Here is a 19,003-nt window from a genome sequence, read left to right as displayed (position 1 = left end):
CCGGCACCTTTTCCCCAGTGGCCTTCAGGCCCTTGTGAACTCCGGACGCCGAGCGCTCGCCCCCTGGTGGTGCGAGGGGGGAGTCAGGCTGGCCCTAGATGCTCATGCTGCAACACTGGTTTCCCCTTAGTCACAAAGAGCTTCTCCTGGTTCAACCTGTGTCATCCTCTTGTTTTCCTGGGTTCCCTGAATGAGGAACCAGTTCAGCCATTTCAGCTGGAGGGATGACACTTAAATTTGGACAAAGTCTGCAGAAGCAGGGCAGTGTCTTCCTCCCTCCAGCCCAGAGTTGGATGAAGGGACCCAGTGTGTGGTAGGAAGAGTCCTACCTGCTTTGCAGCCCCCTTTGTCCCGGGCAGCTCCACCTTATTTTAAGAGAAAAAAAAAACTCTAGCTTGTTCCCTGCGGGAGGCTGAGGATCCCAGCTGCTCTGCCTGGGCCTCCGGGATCCGACTGGGGCTTGGAGGCAGAGGTGTGCCCTCTCTGGCATCCAGGCTGGGGTGGGGTGGGAGCAGCTGGGAACAGAAAAGGGGGGTGGGCAGCTTAGTCTGCATGTCCATGCAACCGATCACGTGGTCCAGTTCAGTAGGCTGGGTGGCTCCTTGGACTTCACCCTGAGCGAGATGAGGCTTGGAGACTTATAGTCGCCATCTGGGGTAGGCTCAAAGCTGTGGCCCCCCAGGGCAGGGGAGAAGCCATGGATGGAGTAGATGCCAGGGTGGGCTCCAGGGGAGGCTGGCACCCCCATGAAGCCAGCCACATTCCCATGAGAGTGGGAATATGGAGACATGCACGGGGAGGGCATGCCCTCTGGAGACACGAGGCAGGGGCCGGGGGGGCTCCCGGACCCTGGACTGGGCCACAGGGAGTTCTGCAGCTGAAAAGAGAGACAGAAAAAAGGCCCATGAATCAATAGCCCAGGGGCTGCCTCCCTTACCTGGGGGTTCTGTCTTTGCCCTTAGGGCTCCAGAAACTTAGCAGGAAACCTCCACTTGGCCCAGGTCTAGAATCTGCTCCCGCCTACCCCCGACACTCGAAATGGCATCTCCGGAGCCCCCTGCCACTGCACCTCCAAATGAGGTTTGCTTCAGTACCAGCTGTTCGGCATGCCTCATTCACGAGACAGGGAGGAGCCCCACTTTGCAGAGGAGAAGTGATTTACCCATGGTCCCGCAGAGTCCTAATGCTGCTTCAGGTCTCCCTGGGGCCCACGCTACCCTGGGGGATGTGGCCAGGCCCTGACACAGGGCCAGCTGGGGTCTCACCTGTGGGTGGCTGTCTGTTCGGGGCAGCACAGAGATGTCATAGGCAGATGTGAAGGGGTTCCGCCCATCCTGGATCTTCCCATAGCGCTCGCGCTTCCGCCACTTCGCTCTGCGGTTCTGGAACCAGACCTGGGGAACGAGGGGAGAGGCTGAGGGAGTGACAAAGCGGCCCTGAGGAATAGAGCCCCCTGGGGAGAGAGTGGGTGAGGGTGTCCTGCAGGATGGGGAGCTGGCTCTGGCTGGAGGAGCTTGAGCTGCAGCAGCCTGTAAATCCCTATTGTTCTCTGGGCCAGGGGAACCGGGGGGTGGGGAGGGCTTCTTGGTCCCTTGGGCCACCCTCACCCCCCAGTCACCAGGCTTGAGTCACTCTCTTGGTTCTCCAGCCTGCCTGTGCCACTAAGGGTGTTGTGGGATCTGTGGCCCCAGAGGCTCTGGGCACTGGCTAGGCGTACCAGGGCACAGGCCTCTAGCCCCCCTGCCTCATCTCCGCTCCCAGGCTCCCCACCTCCCAGCCTCAGGTCAGAGCCCAGCTCCTGAAGAAGGCCCCTGGGCACTGAGCCCTGCCCTTCTCCGCAGCCTCACCCCCAGCCAGGCAATGGCTTGATTCTTCCTACTTGCCCCTCAAGCCAGCTTGCCTCTGAACGCATCCGCTACCTTGTGACTCCCTGCCTCACCTCAGCCTTCCCCTGCCTCGGCTTACCGCCTCACCCCGACACACACGCATATGTCGCCGCTGGCCTGGGTGATGCGCTGGCATCTCTCTCGTACTCACCACACCCTATTACCATTGTCCCTTTTGCAATCTGTGTCTCCCACTCATTTGGGAGCTCCTGGCAGGTGAGGGTGGCCTCCCTGTGTCATGCGTATCTGTGTACCTATCTGCGCCGAATCGGTCACTTGGCAGAGGCCCTGCGGCTGTTACATTTATGGTACCAGTGCATGCGTTTTGTATTTCTGTCATTTAATAAACATTTCTGTGTCAGGCTCTGGGCTAGATGTTGGCAATATCAAAACCAAACCAAACCAAACCATCCCCTTGCTTTCCAGGGATCTAGCTGGGAGCCATGACAAAAGAAGTTGTGTGTGTGTGTGAGAGTGTGTGTGTGTGAAAGGAACCCCACCTCGGCCCCTCACACACGCCCCCACGGTGGCCGTTCCTACCACTCAGACAGGTGAAGCCACGACAGTTAAGGAGCTTGGCAGACCCCGAGCCCCCTAAGCCCCAGATGCAGAGATCCCAGAGCAGGCCTGGGGCAAGGTCAGGGACGGACCATCCCACCTGCCCAGCTGCTGGGCCTTTCCTTCTCTATCCTCCCTCCCCCCCGGGTAGATGAAGGAGTCTGGACTGCTTCACCGGGCATTCCTCCCCATCATCCCTGGTTGTCTCTGCAGCCCCCACTGTAGACTTCCGCCTGCACTTGGGCCTTGCCCTCTGCACTGTTCTGTGTGGTGGCTTACTGCTCTCCATGGGGTAGGGCCTACAGGTGGCTGTCACATTCCTGTCAGAGAAAAGAGCCTTGTGGCCGCCCCTGCACCCCTTCGGCGTTGAAAAGGCCTGGGAGAGGAGTGGGGGGCTGCGCTCCGCCTCTCCAAGGCAGTTCCATGGCCACGGCTATCCAGAGGCTCGCAGAGGGTCCGGAGACTTGATGTTCTGGACTTCCGTGGCTCATGGACTCTGGGACTGTTGTGAATGCTCGGTCTCTTACCCTGCTGGCCCAGGTCCTGGGGCGCCCTGGGAGGACAGTCCTAGAAGTGTGTTTTGGGTGCCGCCTGGGAGGAAAATGAAAGCAGGAGGACCCAGAAGAGAAGGGGAAACAGCCCAAGCCCCTCTGTTCCTACGCTGAATCCAGCTGTAGGGCCTTCTCTGCTAGAAGGCAGCTGGCCTCTTCGTGGACTGGCCTGCCAGTCCCCATATTCGGCCAGAGGGAGGCCCCATACAGGGTGTGCTATGTATGAGCTCTGTCCCTATTAGGTCTCCTCTGTGGTGGGAAAGAGAATCTCCTCTGTCTAGAGGTCACCTCCTCACCTCTCCTGAGAAGCCCAAATCCCACCCCTCTCCCAGTGCCTCCTACTTGGCCTCAGGGAGCCTGTTGTGCATCATGCCAGTTCAAAGTCAAAGCAAGGCAAACAACCACCATCTTCCTCTTGGGCCAGGCTTTTACTGAAGGCTCCTTCCCCATCCCCACCCTCCGCTTGCCACCTTCATGTTCTTTCTCACTTCCGACATGTCTTGGATGTGGACTTCCCTTCTCCCTTTCCCCTGTTCTCAGCATCCCTCCGTCCCTTCACCCCCAACCCCTACCTGAAGCTGGCCACAGCCTACCCAGGAAGCCCTGCGGCCTGATCTCTGCTGGGGAGAGTTGGTTGGCTGGGGAAGGGCCCCTGGCCAGGCTCTCCAGGCTGGGGTCTGGGAGCTGGCGGGCCTGACAGTCGCTGGCTTGGGATGGCTTTGAGCATCACTGGGTCTCAGACCCCCCCCCCCCAGTGGGGACCCTCCTGTTCTGGGCAGCTACCTCGGGAGTAGCCCGATGTGTTCAGCATTTCACTGCTTCCGAAAGGCTGTCACATCTGTGATCCTCAAAGACCATCCTAGGTAGGAAAAGCGAGACTGAGAGATCCAAGGACATGCCCCAAGTCACCTGGTCAGCTAGAAGTGGCAGAGCAAGGACTCCCAGACAGGTAGGTCTTTGGACTCCCAGAGGCCACCACCCCCATGAGGTACTTGGGCTGCAGGCCCGTGGCGGCAGGAGAGCTGGGCATGGAGGGGAGCCGAGGGCAGGCAGGCCGGGGGGCAGGCACCTGGGAAAGGCGGCTCTGCGTGGCACCAGCACCCACCTCTCCCGGCCCTTCCATGGCCTGGCCCATGGTCGGGGTGGGAGAGGCAGCCAGAGAGGCCCACGCCCGGGGTGCCCTCACCTGTACCCGGGCCTCGGTGAGGTCCGTTCGCAGAGCCAGCTGCTCCCGGGCATACACATCAGGGTAGTGGGTTTTCTGGAAGACTCTCTCCAGCTCTTCCAGCTGGAACGTGCTGAAGGTCGTGCGGTTACGGCGCTTCTTGCTCTTGTTCTTGGCCAACTCCATGGAATCAGGCAGTCCCGGGGACAGAGGGACACGCAGGCTGGCCAGACAAGGGCCTGGGGAGTCTTGCAAGTTAGAGGGCCCGTCTCTGGGCCCCCCTCGGCAGTCCAAGGGCAGCTGGGGGAAGCTGGCAGCTTTGGAGGCCTTCTCCTCGGCTGCAATGGAAAACACAAAAAGGAGGATGGAAACCGAACCAGGGGGTTTTGTGGGTGGACTGGGGGAGGGGGCAGGACATTTGACGCTTCAGTCCCCGCCTCCCCCTTCCTTTCTCTTCCCTCGTCCCAGCAGCCACCCTCCATGGGAGCCTGGCATTCGGAGGCCTGCTTGCTGAGCCTCCAGCTGGGGAGGGGGCCCTGGGGAACCATGTGCTCTGTGGTCTGGGCGGATCTGCTGGGGCCAGACGAGGGTTCATTTCGGGGAAGCGCTTTGTGGTGGTGCGTCCCACAGGGTGTGGGGTGCCAGGTTGGCGCCATGGCAGGGCCTGGCGCAGGGGCGGGAGGAGGGGGTGAGCAGGGGGTGGTGGGCGTCTCCCGCCCCTGCCAGGAAGTGCCTCCTTGGCCCTGGCTGTTGGGGGTGGGGGGAGGGAACGTGGTTCCCAGGTCCTCATGCCCCTGCCTCTGGTCCCAGGTCCAGGCAGGGGACACACAGGGACACTCAGCTCCCCTTTGGCTGGTCTGGCTGTGCCTCATTCTTTGGACCCCAAATCTCAGGGCAATGTCAAATCCCCCAGCCCTGGGGCATGAAGGGCAAGATGGGGCAAAGAAGCGTCCAAAAAAAGATTGTCTCATTCCTCCAAAAATTGTGATGTTTGGGCCCAAGACTTGAGCTCCAGCATTAGAGAGCAGGAGGTCGGCTATCTGCAGAGGAGAGTCAGGGCTTGGGGGACCAGTGTCGAAACAGGACCCAGCTCCCAACCCCATCACTCTGGCCATGGACTGCCCCCTCCCTCCTCGGCAGTTTCCAATGGCCCCCCCACTGCCCATGATGAGCAAGCAGGGAGGGAGGACCTGACTGCAGCTGGGCACAGTTCCCAGCAGCCCCACTCTGACACGCTAACCCTCACTCGGCAGGCTTGGTGGAGCCCTGCCACAACCCAGTCATGGTGAAAAATAGGTCACCCCAATTGCTCTGCCCTCTCCTCTGGCGAGGCCCCCAGCGGCACTGCCATGAAATCTCCAAGAGTCCACTGGGACAGCAGGAGCCCTGCCACAAAGACGCCCCACTGACTCATGCAGCCTGGCCCCTGCCCTGGCCCATCCCCAGCAGGTGCCTGGGCCCCCGGAGGCCCAGCAGGCTGGCACCAGGAGGCTGTTTCCTCCTTGGGACTCGGTGTCAGGATCACAGCTATCATCAGGGAAGCATGGGACCAGGGAGATGGGATTCTCGGGCTCTGGCTCTGAGGAGTCCCTGTTCGCATTATGGAGGACAAGTCGGGCAAGGTCCCCCCCAGCTGGAAGGTGGTCAGGGACCCCCCAGGCTGTGCAGGAAGTTCCACGTTGTGAGAGGGTCCTGGAGGCCTGGCAGAGTCAGGGGACCTGCCCTCGGGCACCAAGCTCACAGCTCGGGCGGAGCATCGAGGAGAAAGTGCGCCAGCCACTGACTTCCATTCTTGGCCCACATGTTTTGGTTCTAGAGGTAGTTCCATGGGCAGCAGCTTAGGGAGAAGGACTCATGGAAGCTGAGCCAAATAACTGAAAATGGTCAGGGGGAGTGGGAGACTGGAAGGGGACACCCCACATCTAGCAGGTTTGAGGGGGTGGTCTTGGAGTTCTGGGTTCAAAGGGAGGTCCTGCTGGACTCAAGGCAAAAAAGGGTGAGGGTGGCTCAGGGATGGGGATGAGGGGAGCATTGACATCACTACAGAGGGCCCCCCAAAGTTCTGAGGCTTTGTTCATCTGGCTCTTGGGCCCTCAGTGTCTGTCCAAACAGGATCTGCCCAGAGGAAGTGACTAGCTCTGGGCTCTGAGCGACCAGAGTAAGAGATAAAAGCACAGCAGGACTTTTCAGAATAGCCACCCAGAAAAGGCTGCTGGCCTCCGCTGGCCTCCCTCGCCTGCCCAGTCTACAGCCCTCCCAGGGGACCGGGGTACTTGTCCCCTCCTCATCGCCATGGCCCTGAAACCTCCATCTACCTGAAAGACTCCGGGGAGAAGCCGGCATCCCCCTCTTTGGGGGGATAGGGGCACACCTCCTAGAATGTCTCCTGAAGAGTAAGGCGCAGTGGAGAAAAGAGGGGAGGTGGGGTCAGCGAAGGGCAGCAGTCAAGGAAAGGAAGGAAAGGCAGCCCCAAGTTTGAGTCTGAGCTTGTAAACAGCAGGGTGCACCGGGAGGCCCCGAGCACTTTCCAGGTGTACGCAGGCTGTGTTTGGGGGTCACCTGCACCCGGTGGGGACACTGGGTGGTGAAAGGGGAGTGTTCGTGGTAGAGATTGGAATCCTGGGGCTCAGCACCAGGGGCTCCACAGCCCGCACAAGTGCAGCACCACAGCAGAGGTCCGGCGGGCCAGAAAGACAGGAGCCAGGACAAAAACCTCGGAGGCGGCCACGGTGCTCGGTCCCTGACCGGCTCCCACGCCCCGCTGCTCGCCCGCACCCTGGGGCCGCCAGACCCCCCCGCTAGCGGCTCGGGAGCCATACCGCTCGCTCCGGACGCCAACCGGGAGCCCCACTGCCCTCTCAGCTGGCGTCCACTGAGGCCGCCGGGCCCACCCCCCGGCTTTCGGCCTGCGCGCCGTTTCCCACGCGATGCGCAGAGCTCGCAGAGGCCTGGGCTCTCGCAGCTCCGCAGCTCCGGCTGAAGCAGTCGTGTGCATAAACGCCGTGCGCGGGACCCCCGCGGGGCCTTGGTGCTCTCCCTAGAGTTTCCGGCTTTGGCCTAGACGCCTCAGCCGGCGGGGGGCTCCTGACTTGGAATCCTTCACGAGGTCTGCGGCCGGTCCGGTGAGCGCGGCCTTCGGTACTCCGCTCTGGGCCTCCGAGGCGGCGGGCGCGTTCCCAGGTCAGAGAGCCAAGCCGGGGAGCGGACCGGGCGGCCCGCGGCGGAGCGGAGCGGGAAGGACCGGCCTGGCACTTCTCCGGCCCTCTGAGCAGCCGCGCTGCACCGCCAGGACGCGGCCGGGGTGCAGGGCAGGGCTGGGCGCTCTCGGCCAAGGGCGCCGCAAAGAGCGGGAAAGCGCGCCAGGCTCTCCAGCGCGGGACTGTCCGGCCTCGGCGAGATCGCGCCGCAGATGGGGCGCAGCTGCACGCTCACTGGTTTGAACTGGAAACGCTCGGAGCCCGTCAAGTTAGAAGCAGGGAAATAAGGCGGGTTCCCCCTTTGCCGCCACTGCCCACCTCGTAGACTGCGTGGCCCGAGTTCCCCGGGGCAGCTCCTCCCCAGCAGCCCCGCTCCGCCGCAGGGACGCAAGCGGCCCGCGCCCGCCGAGTTGCGGCCCTGGGCACCCGCGAGGCGAGAGGCGGCCGGGGTCCCAGGCTCCGCTGGCACCCGCTGCTCCTGTTTTTCGTTTGGTCGGTCCTCCGCTCAACTTGAATCGTTAATTTTCCTCTCCCACTTGATTTTGCTGCTTTCTGCTCCGTTAGGATGTCCCTTTTTTCCTTTCATTTTTTTCCCTGCTTCTACTCTTCTTCGTCCTTTCCCTCCTTCTCCATTTACCCGCTTCGTTCGATCGTTTGATCCTGCACTTGCTTTTTTTCTGGTTCTTCTGTTCGTTCTCCGTTTATTTATTGACGTTCTGCCCTGCTTGCCGACTTTCGTCTACCCCTCCTCGTCTCTCTCCTCCGTTGTTTTGTTCATTTTCCTTTTCCTTCTTTTTGGTGGTTAACACTCTTTGGTTTTACTTTTATGCATTTCGTTGCTGACACCCTCGCCGTCGCCGGGTCCCTCCACGCCCCGCCGCTCGTTCTCCCCCAGCGCTCTCCGCAGTGTGCCCCTCCTGGCGGCCCCGCGGTGCGTGCGGCATCCCGCGCGCCCAGCAGGACGCGGGCCCGAGGGGTGGGTCCCGCCCGACGCGGCGCGCCCAGCCAGCCCGGGTACCTGTCCCCGGCGGTGCTCATGTGGCTGCGCGGCCGCCGCCGTCTGGCGGGGATCAGAGGAGCCAGGCCAACTGCTTTTCATTAAGTCCCAACTGTGGTTTTTATCAGGAGAGCCTCTTTCAAAGGGCACAGACACGAAGCTCCGCGGACTCGCTCATTTCCTCCGCTGACCCCCACACACCTCCCCGCCCTCCCCGACACATTCCCACTGCCCCGGCTGGGCGAAGGCCCGAGCTGCCTGGCCACTCGGTGGAGGCCGGCGAGGCGCCAGTGGGTGGAGGCGGGCTGGGGCCGATCTCAGAGGATCCAGTCCTGGGCCTAAGGTGCGGGATGTGGCAGCGCAGATGGGGCGGGCGCCCAGACTCCTGCAGGTCAGCCGGTGCAGTGGGCGGCGGCAGGGCTGCGGGCCTGTGTGGCAGGCCCCGGCGTTCAGGCGCGTTCTCCGGAGATGGCGCGGTCCAACTGGCCTTGGCGCATGGGGCACTGGCCCAGGAGCCCGAGGCGCCCAGGGGATAGGCCCGCCCGGGGTGCTCTCGACGGCCCCAGCCGAGACGATCCAGTGCGAGGAAGCCAAGACTGCGGGAAGGGCGGCCATCACCGTGCATAACGACGGGGAGGCCAGGTTAGTCTGAGAAATAAGAACACAGTTATTCCGTATTGAGAACGTACTGCGGGACCGGCCGCGGCCGCGCCGCCGAATGCCTAACGCGCCGGCAGCGCCTTCCCCACGGAGGCTGGGCCTCGGGGGGGAGAAGCCGGCGGAGGCCAGGCCGCAGCCCTCGGCTGAGTCCTGCTGGGCCACTCGAGGTCGGGGCCCAAGCTCAGGGCCCCGAACGGGCGCCACACACAAAAGCCGCGCTTCTCTCCCCGCATCGGGACCGAGGGCTCCGCGTGGCGCCCGGGGCCCTGGGCCCGGTCCGGGCTTCTGGGTCAGTGGCAGCTCCAGGCCAACTCCGGCCAAGCATGATTTCTCCTTCCCGCCTCCGGTCGCCTTCGGGCTTCACTGGGCCCGGGGCCGTCGCCGTCGCCTCTCCACCCTCGCGCGACCTCCCGCCTCCCGTTCCCGTCCCGGGAGGCACGGAGGGCTCTGCCTCCCGCGGGGCGCTGGCTTCGCCGGCCTGGGCCAGCGCCGGTGGGGCTTCTGAGGGAGCCGTGGCGAGGGGCTAGAGGGTCTAAAAGTGGAGAGCTGGGCGAGCGGGCGAGGGAAGCAGGGAGGCCCGGGCGGGCCGGGGAAGGGAAGGAGAGCGGGTCGGGGCTGCGCGCTACGCCCGCGCCGCGCGTTACCTTCCGCGGGGCCCTCGTAGAAGTGGCTGCCGTTGAGCGCCGGGCCGGGCCCGAGGTCCTGCAGGTACTTGGCGGGCGGCTTGGCCGGCTCTGGGAGGTAGGGCTCCAAGGGCCCGCAGGCCGGAAAACGGGTCAGGCGGGGGCCGCGGGGCGGCGCGGGGTGCAGGTGAGGCGCGCCGGCGGGGGTCCCCTGGGGGCCGGGTGGCTCGTCCCCCGCGGCCGCGTAGGGACCGGGCTCGGGCCCCACGCCGAAAAGCGCGCAGCGCTCGGGGTCCATGCCGGCTCCCGGCGCACAGGCCGCCGGGGCTCCGGGGCTCGCGCTGCCCGTGCGGCCTGTGAGCGCCCGCCAAGGGGGAGGGACCTGGGCGCGGGGGCGCGGAGCCCCCGGGAGCGGCGCGCGCCGCGGGGGGCGGGGGGCGGGGGGCAGGGGAGGGGGCCGCGCCTCTGACTTAATGCTGGAACCATCCACGTCACGTGCGGCCCCGCGCGGGTTAACCCCTCGGAGCCCGGGAGCCCCCTGATTCACCCCAGGCCGCGTATCAGAGGCAGTTCGAGCAGAGGGAGGAAACCACCTTCTCTCGACGGCAGGGTCCCTTTTGTCTGCCCATCTTGGTGAGTCCCTTGCTCAGAGCAGCACCCTTGGGCCTGACATCCAGCCTGGAGGTTCTGGCCCCTAGAGGCGTGAGGCACGCCCAACAAACACTCTTAGGCCTGGTCTCCCGACATAAGCCTGGGCTAAGGGCGGGGTGGGGGAGGGGCTGGGCCTTTACCTAACTCTTGGCTGGGAGCTGGAAAAACGTTGCCTCTGCAAAAACACCTCCCTTGCAGATCCCTTGTTCCTCACTGGGACAGGAGTCCTTGGGAAGAGGTGTGTGGGAAGAGGTGTGTGGAAACAGCTCTAATCCGGGAATGGGGGCTAGGAAGTTTGGGCCTGGGCACTATCATTAATTAGCTGTGGGACCTTGAACTGTCACTGGTGTCTTCATCTGACTCTGGAGTCTGGACCAAGGCAATCCTTGGAGGCTTTCTGTGTATTCCTGGTGGGTTTGAGAAGCAGAGGCAGAACCAGAGGGTTCAGGGAGACTTGCAGGGACAGCTGAGGACTGAACAGGGTCCGGCAGAGGCTGTCTTTGGAGCAGGTGGAGGGGTACATAGAGGGTTTGAGGTTTGAACAGCAGGTGTGGAGTGAATACCTTTCAAATGATCTGGGAGTGCATGGGGATCCACTGGAGAGAGGCTGGCTGCAGCCCAGACCTCAGGGCTGTGCTGCCCCAGGCCTGCCATTTTGCAGGGAGATGAGGGTAGGGTGGCATCTCCTAGGAGTTGACTCTCCCCAGCCAAAAGGAAGCATAGGACTAGGGAGGTGGCTTGGAATTTCTGAGAAGAGAAACAGCCCCCACCCTAAGATCCGGGAAGAAATTCCTGAGCGCCCTGGGACCCTGCTCCCTTCTGTGGATTGAGGAGTCCCCAAGTCTGGGTTACACTGCTTTTTATTTTCAGTGCCTCCAGAGACTAGTGAGAGGGATGGGGAGTCAAACATCATTTGTATTTCATTTGAATTCTCAATTTTTAAAGGAATCCAAGAGGCCTGGTGTGAACACCTCCCTCTTCCGCTGGGGGCTTAGAGGGGGTTTCTTGGCTGTCCTCAGCCAGAGTTGGGCTGTAAATCAAGGCCAAACAGGAACCAGAAGCCTTGCATCTCACAAGTAGTCATTAAGCCATTATTAAACATACCGTAATTTCTCTGAAGCCTTATTGGTTTAAACACCACATTGGAGGTATTATGGCCATTAGGGCCCCTAATCACAGACTGCAGACTGGGCTAGTGAGGTGGGAGCACCTGGGGCTGGGATTTCCAGCCAAGAGGGAGGTTCAGCTCAGAATTAAGCTTTCCTCTCTGGCCTCATGGTGGGGAGCGGGGGGATCCATTCTCTAGGATCCAGTGGATCGCAGCTCTGGGCAATCAGTTTGCAATGATCCCTTTTGCTCATTAGTAAGGTTTTTTTTTTTATAGTTATTGGGCTAAGGCTGTGGATATTGTTGACTCTTCAGGAGGATGTCAATGTCAACTCAGGACGCCGCTTCTGTTCCACAAAGGAATCGGGCAGCTTACTGTGAGAGATGCACGGAGGATGCAGGAAAACATCACCAACAGTTTAAACAAGGCAGCTGGGCTTAAATGCCAAGTGTTTTGCCTCAGGTGATAAATCTTTCTCAGCCTCAGTGTCCTCATCGTAAAAATGGGCTGTGCACGCGGACAAAGGATGTTGGAGAAGCACTTATGTTTTGATGGATGTGATGTACTGTGTTAGTTCATGAGATTATTATTACTATTATGGTATCCAGAGACGGCAATTGGCAGAAAGTTCCTGACTCCGGGGACTGAATGGGCTAGAGGCTGGGGCTGATCAGAGAGACCTAGGGACCAACCCATAGCCCTGCCCAAGCCCAGAAGCTCTTCCTGCCATTCCTCACTCTCTGACCAGAACCAGTTTCCATGCTGTCAATTGAACTGAGGCTGGAGAAAACCCCAGCTTACATTCAGATCGGATGGATAGATAGAGTTGCCCTCTGGGTGGCTTTTTTCCCAGGATAATGCGACACAGGGTACGCTTTCCTGTTTCCCTTTTAAACCACTAGTGCAAACTCTTTATCTGTGTGGGATATGGGGAGAGTTTGATGGGGCAGAGGTGCGTAGAAAACACACAAATTGGCACTCTTAGGTTGTCCAGGTTTTCCCTTAGGAGGGCTGAGAGATCCTGGAGTACCACAGGGGCCCTCATTTTACAGGTAAAAACAATAGCTAATACTTCTTACAGTGTTCCAGCCACTATCTAACGTATCCTATAGACAAGAGTTTATTTAATCCTCCCAACTCCACGAAGTAGGCACAACTATTATCCCCACTTTACAGAGAAGAGAGTGAGGCCACAGAAGGGAGCCATTCGTCCACGGTGGACACGGCCACGTCGTGGCAGAACCAGAATTTATGCCCAGATCCGTGGTCCCCCGCCTGACACTGAGCGTCCCTCAGTCCTTCTTCTTTGGCTAACTTGACAAAGCTGAAATCATCCAGTGCGCGCCCTCGTGTTCCCAGAGAAAGGTTGGGAGTTTTCTCTGAAAAGGAAGTTGAGGCCAAAGTGGACTAGGGCCAGAGGTGGTCCAAGGTGGAGCCACACTGCTGCACTCCTGATGGTGGAGTGGCAGTTTATTGAGACACTCTGTACCTCATGCTGGGGTGGCTGGGACAGTAGGCGGAGGGTGGTTTCTGCTAAGCTGCGACCAAATGAAACAGAGCGGCGAACCCCTGAGAGGTTTTACGACCCACTGATGCAGCCAGATATGGGGCAGAGTCTTAAGAGAATTTGCGAATTCACCATGTGTGCTGTTTGATAATCACCTGCATCGCAATAGTGTTTGTCACTGCTGTATTATCCATGGAGTAAGTGAGATGAACTGATGTGATGATCCAGATCATTCTAGGTCCTATCATGAAAAACCTTAAACAACAACAACTAACTTCCCACCTGCTGAGAAAAACCTTTAAAATAAAAATGGTACTAACTGGCTGTGTCTAGGCAACTGTTTTGCACCAGCCAATTGCTTCATTCATTCATTCATTCATTCATTCACTAGGAGGACCTACTACGCGACAGGCACAGTGTACTGGCACTGAGGTACCAAGCGTGCCTCCTGCCTTGGGGGAGCAGACGCTTTGCTGGAGTGGAAATGTCTCCTCCACCACGACAAAATCAGCACTGGGATGTGAATTAGGGTGGACTCTGGTCTCGAGAGCAGAGTTCCTGGCATCTCAGCCTCACCTGTGAGGTTGGTTCTAGAATCAGGGAAGCAGCCCCAACTCCTACTTTCTTTCATTTTTGACTTCCCTCAGCCTACACCACAGGACGGCGAAGGCCCCTCCCTTTTGCCGCAAGGGGTCGGAACAACGGGAAAGATGTCACCTCAGATCTGACATATACAAAACTTCCTTCCAGCCAGGAAAGACTCAGTTGCTTTTTTTTTTTTTTTTTCTCAAAGGGAAGAGAGTTGGTATTGCCCTTGTCCTGTTTAGACTCTGAAATCCTAAATTGATCCCTATGAAAATTCTGGGTTTGGGAGCCCAAGGAGATTGTTTCTCATTAGTGACATTCTTCCTGGAAGGTCAGGCTAAGGAATGGTAAATAAACCTTCAGATCCAGTGCTTCCTCCTCACCCATGATATTTAAAAGAAAGAAAGAAGGGGGCGGGGAGCTTTGTGCTGTGGAGACCCAGAATCCTGGGCTGACAATCCAGGCTGCAGTCTGGGCTTTGGGGTGAAATTTCTGAGACATTAGGGAGCTATTTTTTCGCTTCTGTTAATTTGATCTGTTTCCTTGGGACAGCCACTCAACCTGTCCGTACCTCAATTTCTCCCCTGGAAAGCGAGAGGAATGATTTTGTAGTTCAGCTTTGCTGGAATGAACAAAACAGTGTTTAGACAGATGTTTCTTGAGCCTGCCTCCACCCTGAACCTATATTTCTCTGCTTACGCTCTCTGCCCACCACCCTGGGGTCGGGCTGGGATGGGGGCAGTGAACAGCGAGGTGGGGCTGTGTCTGGGATGTGTCCTGAGTGCCTGATGCCTGTCTTACTGCCTTTGTGTGAAGGTAAACGGGTTCTGTGGGCGCCTGGGTGGCTCAGTTGGTTAAGCGACTGCCTTCGGCTCAGGTCATGATCCTGGAGTCCCTGGATCGAGTCCCGCATCGGGCTCCCTGCTCGGCAGGGAGTCTGCTTCTCCCTCTGACCCTCCCCCCTCTCATGTACTCGCTCTCTCTCATTCTCTCTCTCTCAAATAAATAAATAAAATCTTTAAAAAAAAAAAAAAAAAAAAAAAAGAAGGTAAACGGGTTCTGTGGCAAATGCCAACGCAGACCAGCAGAAGTCATTTTGTGGGAGAGTTTCTGGTGAACTCATTCTTGGTGTAAAACAGAAGGAGGCAGGTTTGGACTTCTTGGCAATTCTAATACTCTGATCAATTAATATGGTGCATTTGTTTATTCGTCAAACATGTATTGAGTGCCTGCCATGTGCCAGACAGTGGGGCTGCATGGTGAGGACTGAGTCCGAGGACAGAAGCCTTACTCCCAGGGCTTTTCCAGGCTGGCAGGGGAGACACAGGGCAATGGGCACTTAGATCACAGGCTGTGTTGTGCTGGCAGGAAGCACAGGGGCCGTGGTGGCCATGAGATGGGCACCTGTCCCAGCCTTGGGCTGGGGGCAGCTGGTCATGGAACACTTCCAGGTAGAAAGTTGAGCGGGGCTTAACAGGGGAAGGGGGTGTGGAGGGGGCAGGCGAGAGAGCATCCAGAGAGAACAGCCCAGAGGTGGGAAAGAGGAAGCCACGTTTGGGGAACGTGGATTTGTTGAATTGCTGGGGCTGGAGCAGGAAGAGTCCGGGCTGAAGTGGGAGGAAGAGAGACAGAGGCGGAGGAGTCCACCCGAATCAAGAGAGACTCCAGGGGGAGGGCAGGGTGGTTTCACAGGCATCCATCCGTGCACCATGCACCATGCACCGCATCCGCCAAGCCCAGCTTCATGCACCAGATCTGCAAGTGGGAGATGAGAGGGAGCAAGCCCCAGGGCCCAGAAGTCCCCGACTTTAGGGGGGCACAGGACCCATACCTAGCAGGCAGGTAGTAAGAAAGCCTGCAGAGAAGAAGCAGAGAAGAAGCAGAACAACATGTCTAGCTGCTGGGCGCCCTGATGTTGGAGAGTTGGTGGAGGGCAGAGGAGCTGTGTGCGGCAGGCTAAGCGTGGCGATCCGTGAGACCCCTCTGTAGGAGAGCTTTGGCTCTTACAGGGAATGCTGGCCGGGGCACCTCTTGAACTCATTTCAGCAGGAAATCCATTGGTTCCAGAGTGTAGATTCCAGATTTGTTGTTTTTACGGGGCTAACAAGTATGTAATTAGCACATCTGGGGCCCTTCAAAGGAAATGCAAACATACACCATTGAACACCCTTAGAGATGTGAGTGGGACCCACCCCAGAGTTCTGGAAGGAGCTTACCACCATGTCACAGAGACGTCCACTCTAGTCCAGGGTCTGCTCCTGCGCTGGAGGAAGAGAGAGAGAGAGCCAAGACCGAGTCTGAACTTTATGAGGGACCGGGAGAAAAGCAAATGACAAGGGTCAAAGGGCCTCTGCCTGGCCTCCTCTGGAGTCACCCGGGAAGGAGAGGTAGTGGGCCGGGTAATAATAATGTCCACCGCTCACAGAGAAACTATAGCGTGCCAGGCAAACGCCATCTCATCGCGTCTTCACGTTGTTACACAGCTGACATTAATATTCCCATTTTAACAAATGAAGAAAGGAGATTGGTCTGTGTGTCAGTTATCTAATACTGCATAGCAAATCACCCCAAAACTTGGTGGGCTTAGAACAACAATAGTCGGTGACTACGGGTCAGGGATTCAGGAGCAGCTTGGCTGAGTGGTCTGTCTTGGGGTGTCCCATGACCGCAAGTCAGATCTGGGCTGGGCTGCAGGGCTCTGAGGCTTGGTGTGGCATGCAGGATGGATTTCCAAGGTGGTTCACTGCCATAGTTGGCAGGTTGGTGTTGGCTGTTGATGGGAGGCCCCAGTTCCTCCCCTTGGGGGGGCCTCTCCACCTGGCTGCTTGGGTGTCCTCCCAGCCTGGCAGCTGGCTTCCCCCACAGTGAACGATCTGAGAGACCCCGGTGCAAGGTGCAGTGTCGTTTATGACCCAGCCTCGGGACGCACGCACGCACGCACGCACGATTCGGCCATATTGGATTGGCCACACAGTTCTGATTGGTTCTGATTGATCGTCGGAGAGGATGCCACCAGTGCTGGGCCACTGTGGAGGCTGGCAACTCCAGACTGGCTCAGAAAAGTGCCCGGATCCCACGGCTGCGGAGTGCGGCTGGGATTCACGCTCGAGCTGCCTGACTCCGTGGGGAGGCTCGAAGGCCATGTGTTGGCTCAGAAAGACTGGCTACATTGAAGAGTTAAGAAGAGGCCCTGAAGGGACAGGATGAGGAGCCCGGCAGGCAAGTGGCAAAGCCCAGTGGGCAGTGAGAGCCCCACTCACTGCCTGTCCTGAGGGAGACTGATATGGAAATGGGGACAAGGTGTGCCCTATGTGGTCAGCAGCCACAGCACACAGACTCCTAGGGGCTCCCTCAGTACAGCGAGCTGATCTCAGGGCTCCTCCGGGGCTCTTCGTTCATGTGGGTGAAGGAAGGAAGCAGGCGCACCTTTTCCCTGAGCAGGTACTAGGATATCCTATTTGCATTGCTGTCAGCTTAGCAAGGGGAACCCCGGCCTTAGACCTGGAATTGAGCGATCGGGAGCGGGGGGCAGTGTTGAGAGCCCACTCTGAGTTGGGTCTGAACCAGGCACTGAACTTTTTAAAATTGCATATAACCCACCCAGGAGGTAGATGCTGTCATTTCTATTTCCCAGTTGATAATACAGAACTCAGAGAATGAAGTCAGTTGTCTAAGGTGTCATATACTTCCTAAATGGTGGAACCAGGAGGGACCCCCAGGCAGGTGGCCTAATCAGCTTGCGCCATCTCCAGCGTGCTGTGCTGCCTTGAGTCTTCTCAGACCGACAAGGGCTGCACTTTCCCCCCTGCTGTTCAGTGGATCTGAGCCCTGGGGGGCTTGGGGGGTGGGCAGAGACCATGCTGGGCAGAATCGGGAGATGAGGGGCTAAAAATGCACCCCCACTCCAAATTCTGGGTGGATCCTTCTCACTAGATTTTTTTTTTCTTCTGGGGAGATGAGATTTGGACACATGAACAATTACCCAGGAATTCGAGGATGTTCGCTAAGTGTGAGACTGGGTTGCCCTTGAGGAGGAACAGACATAAGCAGGGAGGCGCGGTGTACTCCGAGTCACTTCCAGGTAGAGAAGAAAACCGCTGTGCGGTCGCGAGCATATCAGCACCCATCGCTGGACTCCCAGCTGCACAGCCCTGGGGACCAAAGCAAAGGGCCATTCCCCCGTGCAGAGAGTCCCTGGAGATTTCTGGGCTGCAGCCTGAGAAAATGTGAAGGATCCAGACAGATGGAGAGGAGTTGCTGAGCCCAGGTCGAGTAGACACGGTGCTTCTGAGCACGGGGTGCGTGGCTGCCTCCAGCAGAGGGTTGTGTGAAGGAGTAGCAGGTGTGACAGAGACGGGCTGGGCAGGACCGGAATGTGGCAGGTGTGGAAAATGGAGCCTTCTTTCTTTTAGATAATGGGAGCCACTGGGGAGTAGTGAGAAGCCCTTGCAGGAGGCCTGGCCCTTACTAAGTGTTTGGAGTGTTAGTAGTAGTATGGTTGTTGTTATTTAGCAGGAGAAGGAGAGCTGTGCTTTGGGAAGAGAATTTTGGTGGCGTGAGCAGAAAAATAATAGTAATGATGATACCTAATATTTATTGAGCAGTTACTATGGGCTGGGCTCTTTAAGTACACTGTCTTACTGAATTCTAACTTTCTTACGAGGCAAGTACCACTATCTCCGTTTTACAGCTGAGAAAACTAGGGCATGGAGAAGTCAGTCACTTGCCCAAGGTAGTGGGGGCACATAGGACAAGGGGACACAGCATGTAAGAGAGTGGTCCTGGCATGAGGTGACTAAGGCCTAAACTGGGGTGTGGCCGAGGGGATGAAGAGGGATGGCCGGAGGGAAGAGGTATTTAGTGGGAAGAAGTGACTTATTGCCATGGTTGGGGGGGCGGGGTATGGCGTATGGATGACCAGCCGCCCGGAGAATGGCAGCTGCCAAGACAGGGCACAGGGATATGTCTTCAGGGGACATCTGGAACCTCTGAGGCAGACGTCCATCCGGAAGGGGGTCCTGCACTCCCTACACATTGTCGACTGCAAAGTGAAGGCTACTCTCTGGACTTTGGGGGCAGAGGGAGGCAGGCTCCCCGTGGACTTGCCAGGCCCTGGAATCCTGTGATCGCTGCCCTCCTGGTGACAGCACCAGGTGCACCAGGTGCTGAGTGCGAATGGGTCTGGAGGCTGGCTGTCCTGGCCCTCAGAGAGTGTGGGCCCTGGTGGGGAGGCCTCTGCTGGGGCCAGAGGTAGAGAGGTAGAGAGCCCAGTCCTGGGGTGGGCATGATTCCTGGCGAAGGAGCGGGATGCTTTGGGCGCTGGGTAGAGGACAGTGGAGAAGATCAGGCCCGCAGCTGTTCTGAGTCAATCCGTGAAGATTATGAAACACTTGGTCCCTTTAAATGGGAGCGGAGAGCCTAAGCCCCCGGCTTCAGGGAAGGTGGCTCTCTCCAGAGAGGTCCCAAACTTTGGGACTGAGATGACAGTGAGGATTTTAGAAGCAGCTCCTGCCCT

At 58.6% G+C, this 19,003-nt stretch overlaps 1 protein-coding gene and 1 long non-coding RNA gene across 3 annotated transcripts in view; one reads left to right on the top strand and one right to left on the bottom strand.

Moving 5' to 3' along the window:
- Positions 1–487: 487 nt before the first annotated feature.
- ALX3 (ALX homeobox 3) lies at positions 488–9,935 on the bottom strand. The gene is made up of 4 exons (XM_036076430.2): positions 9,659–9,935; positions 4,182–4,498; positions 1,266–1,394; positions 488–877 (listed from the first exon to the last, which is right to left on the bottom strand). Exons 1-4 carry the CDS (start codon positions 9,933–9,935, stop codon positions 569–571), a joined length of 1,032 nt encoding a protein of 343 aa, XP_035932323.1. The 3' UTR covers positions 488–568.
- Positions 8,638–19,003, top strand: part of LOC118525642 (uncharacterized) — a 28,502-nt gene continuing 18,136 nt past the window's right edge. For both annotated transcript variants that reach the window (XR_013447994.1, XR_013447993.1), the window contains exon 1: positions 8,638–8,996. This is a non-coding gene — a long non-coding RNA (uncharacterized LOC118525642). The remainder of the gene's footprint in view (positions 8,997–19,003) is intronic.

The sequence above is a fragment of the Halichoerus grypus genome, chromosome 5 (genome assembly GCF_964656455.1).
Source record: "Halichoerus grypus chromosome 5, mHalGry1.hap1.1, whole genome shotgun sequence".
Lineage (NCBI taxonomy): Eukaryota > Metazoa > Chordata > Mammalia > Carnivora > Phocidae > Halichoerus > Halichoerus grypus.
This window is presented reverse-complemented; position numbering and strand designations above follow the sequence as displayed.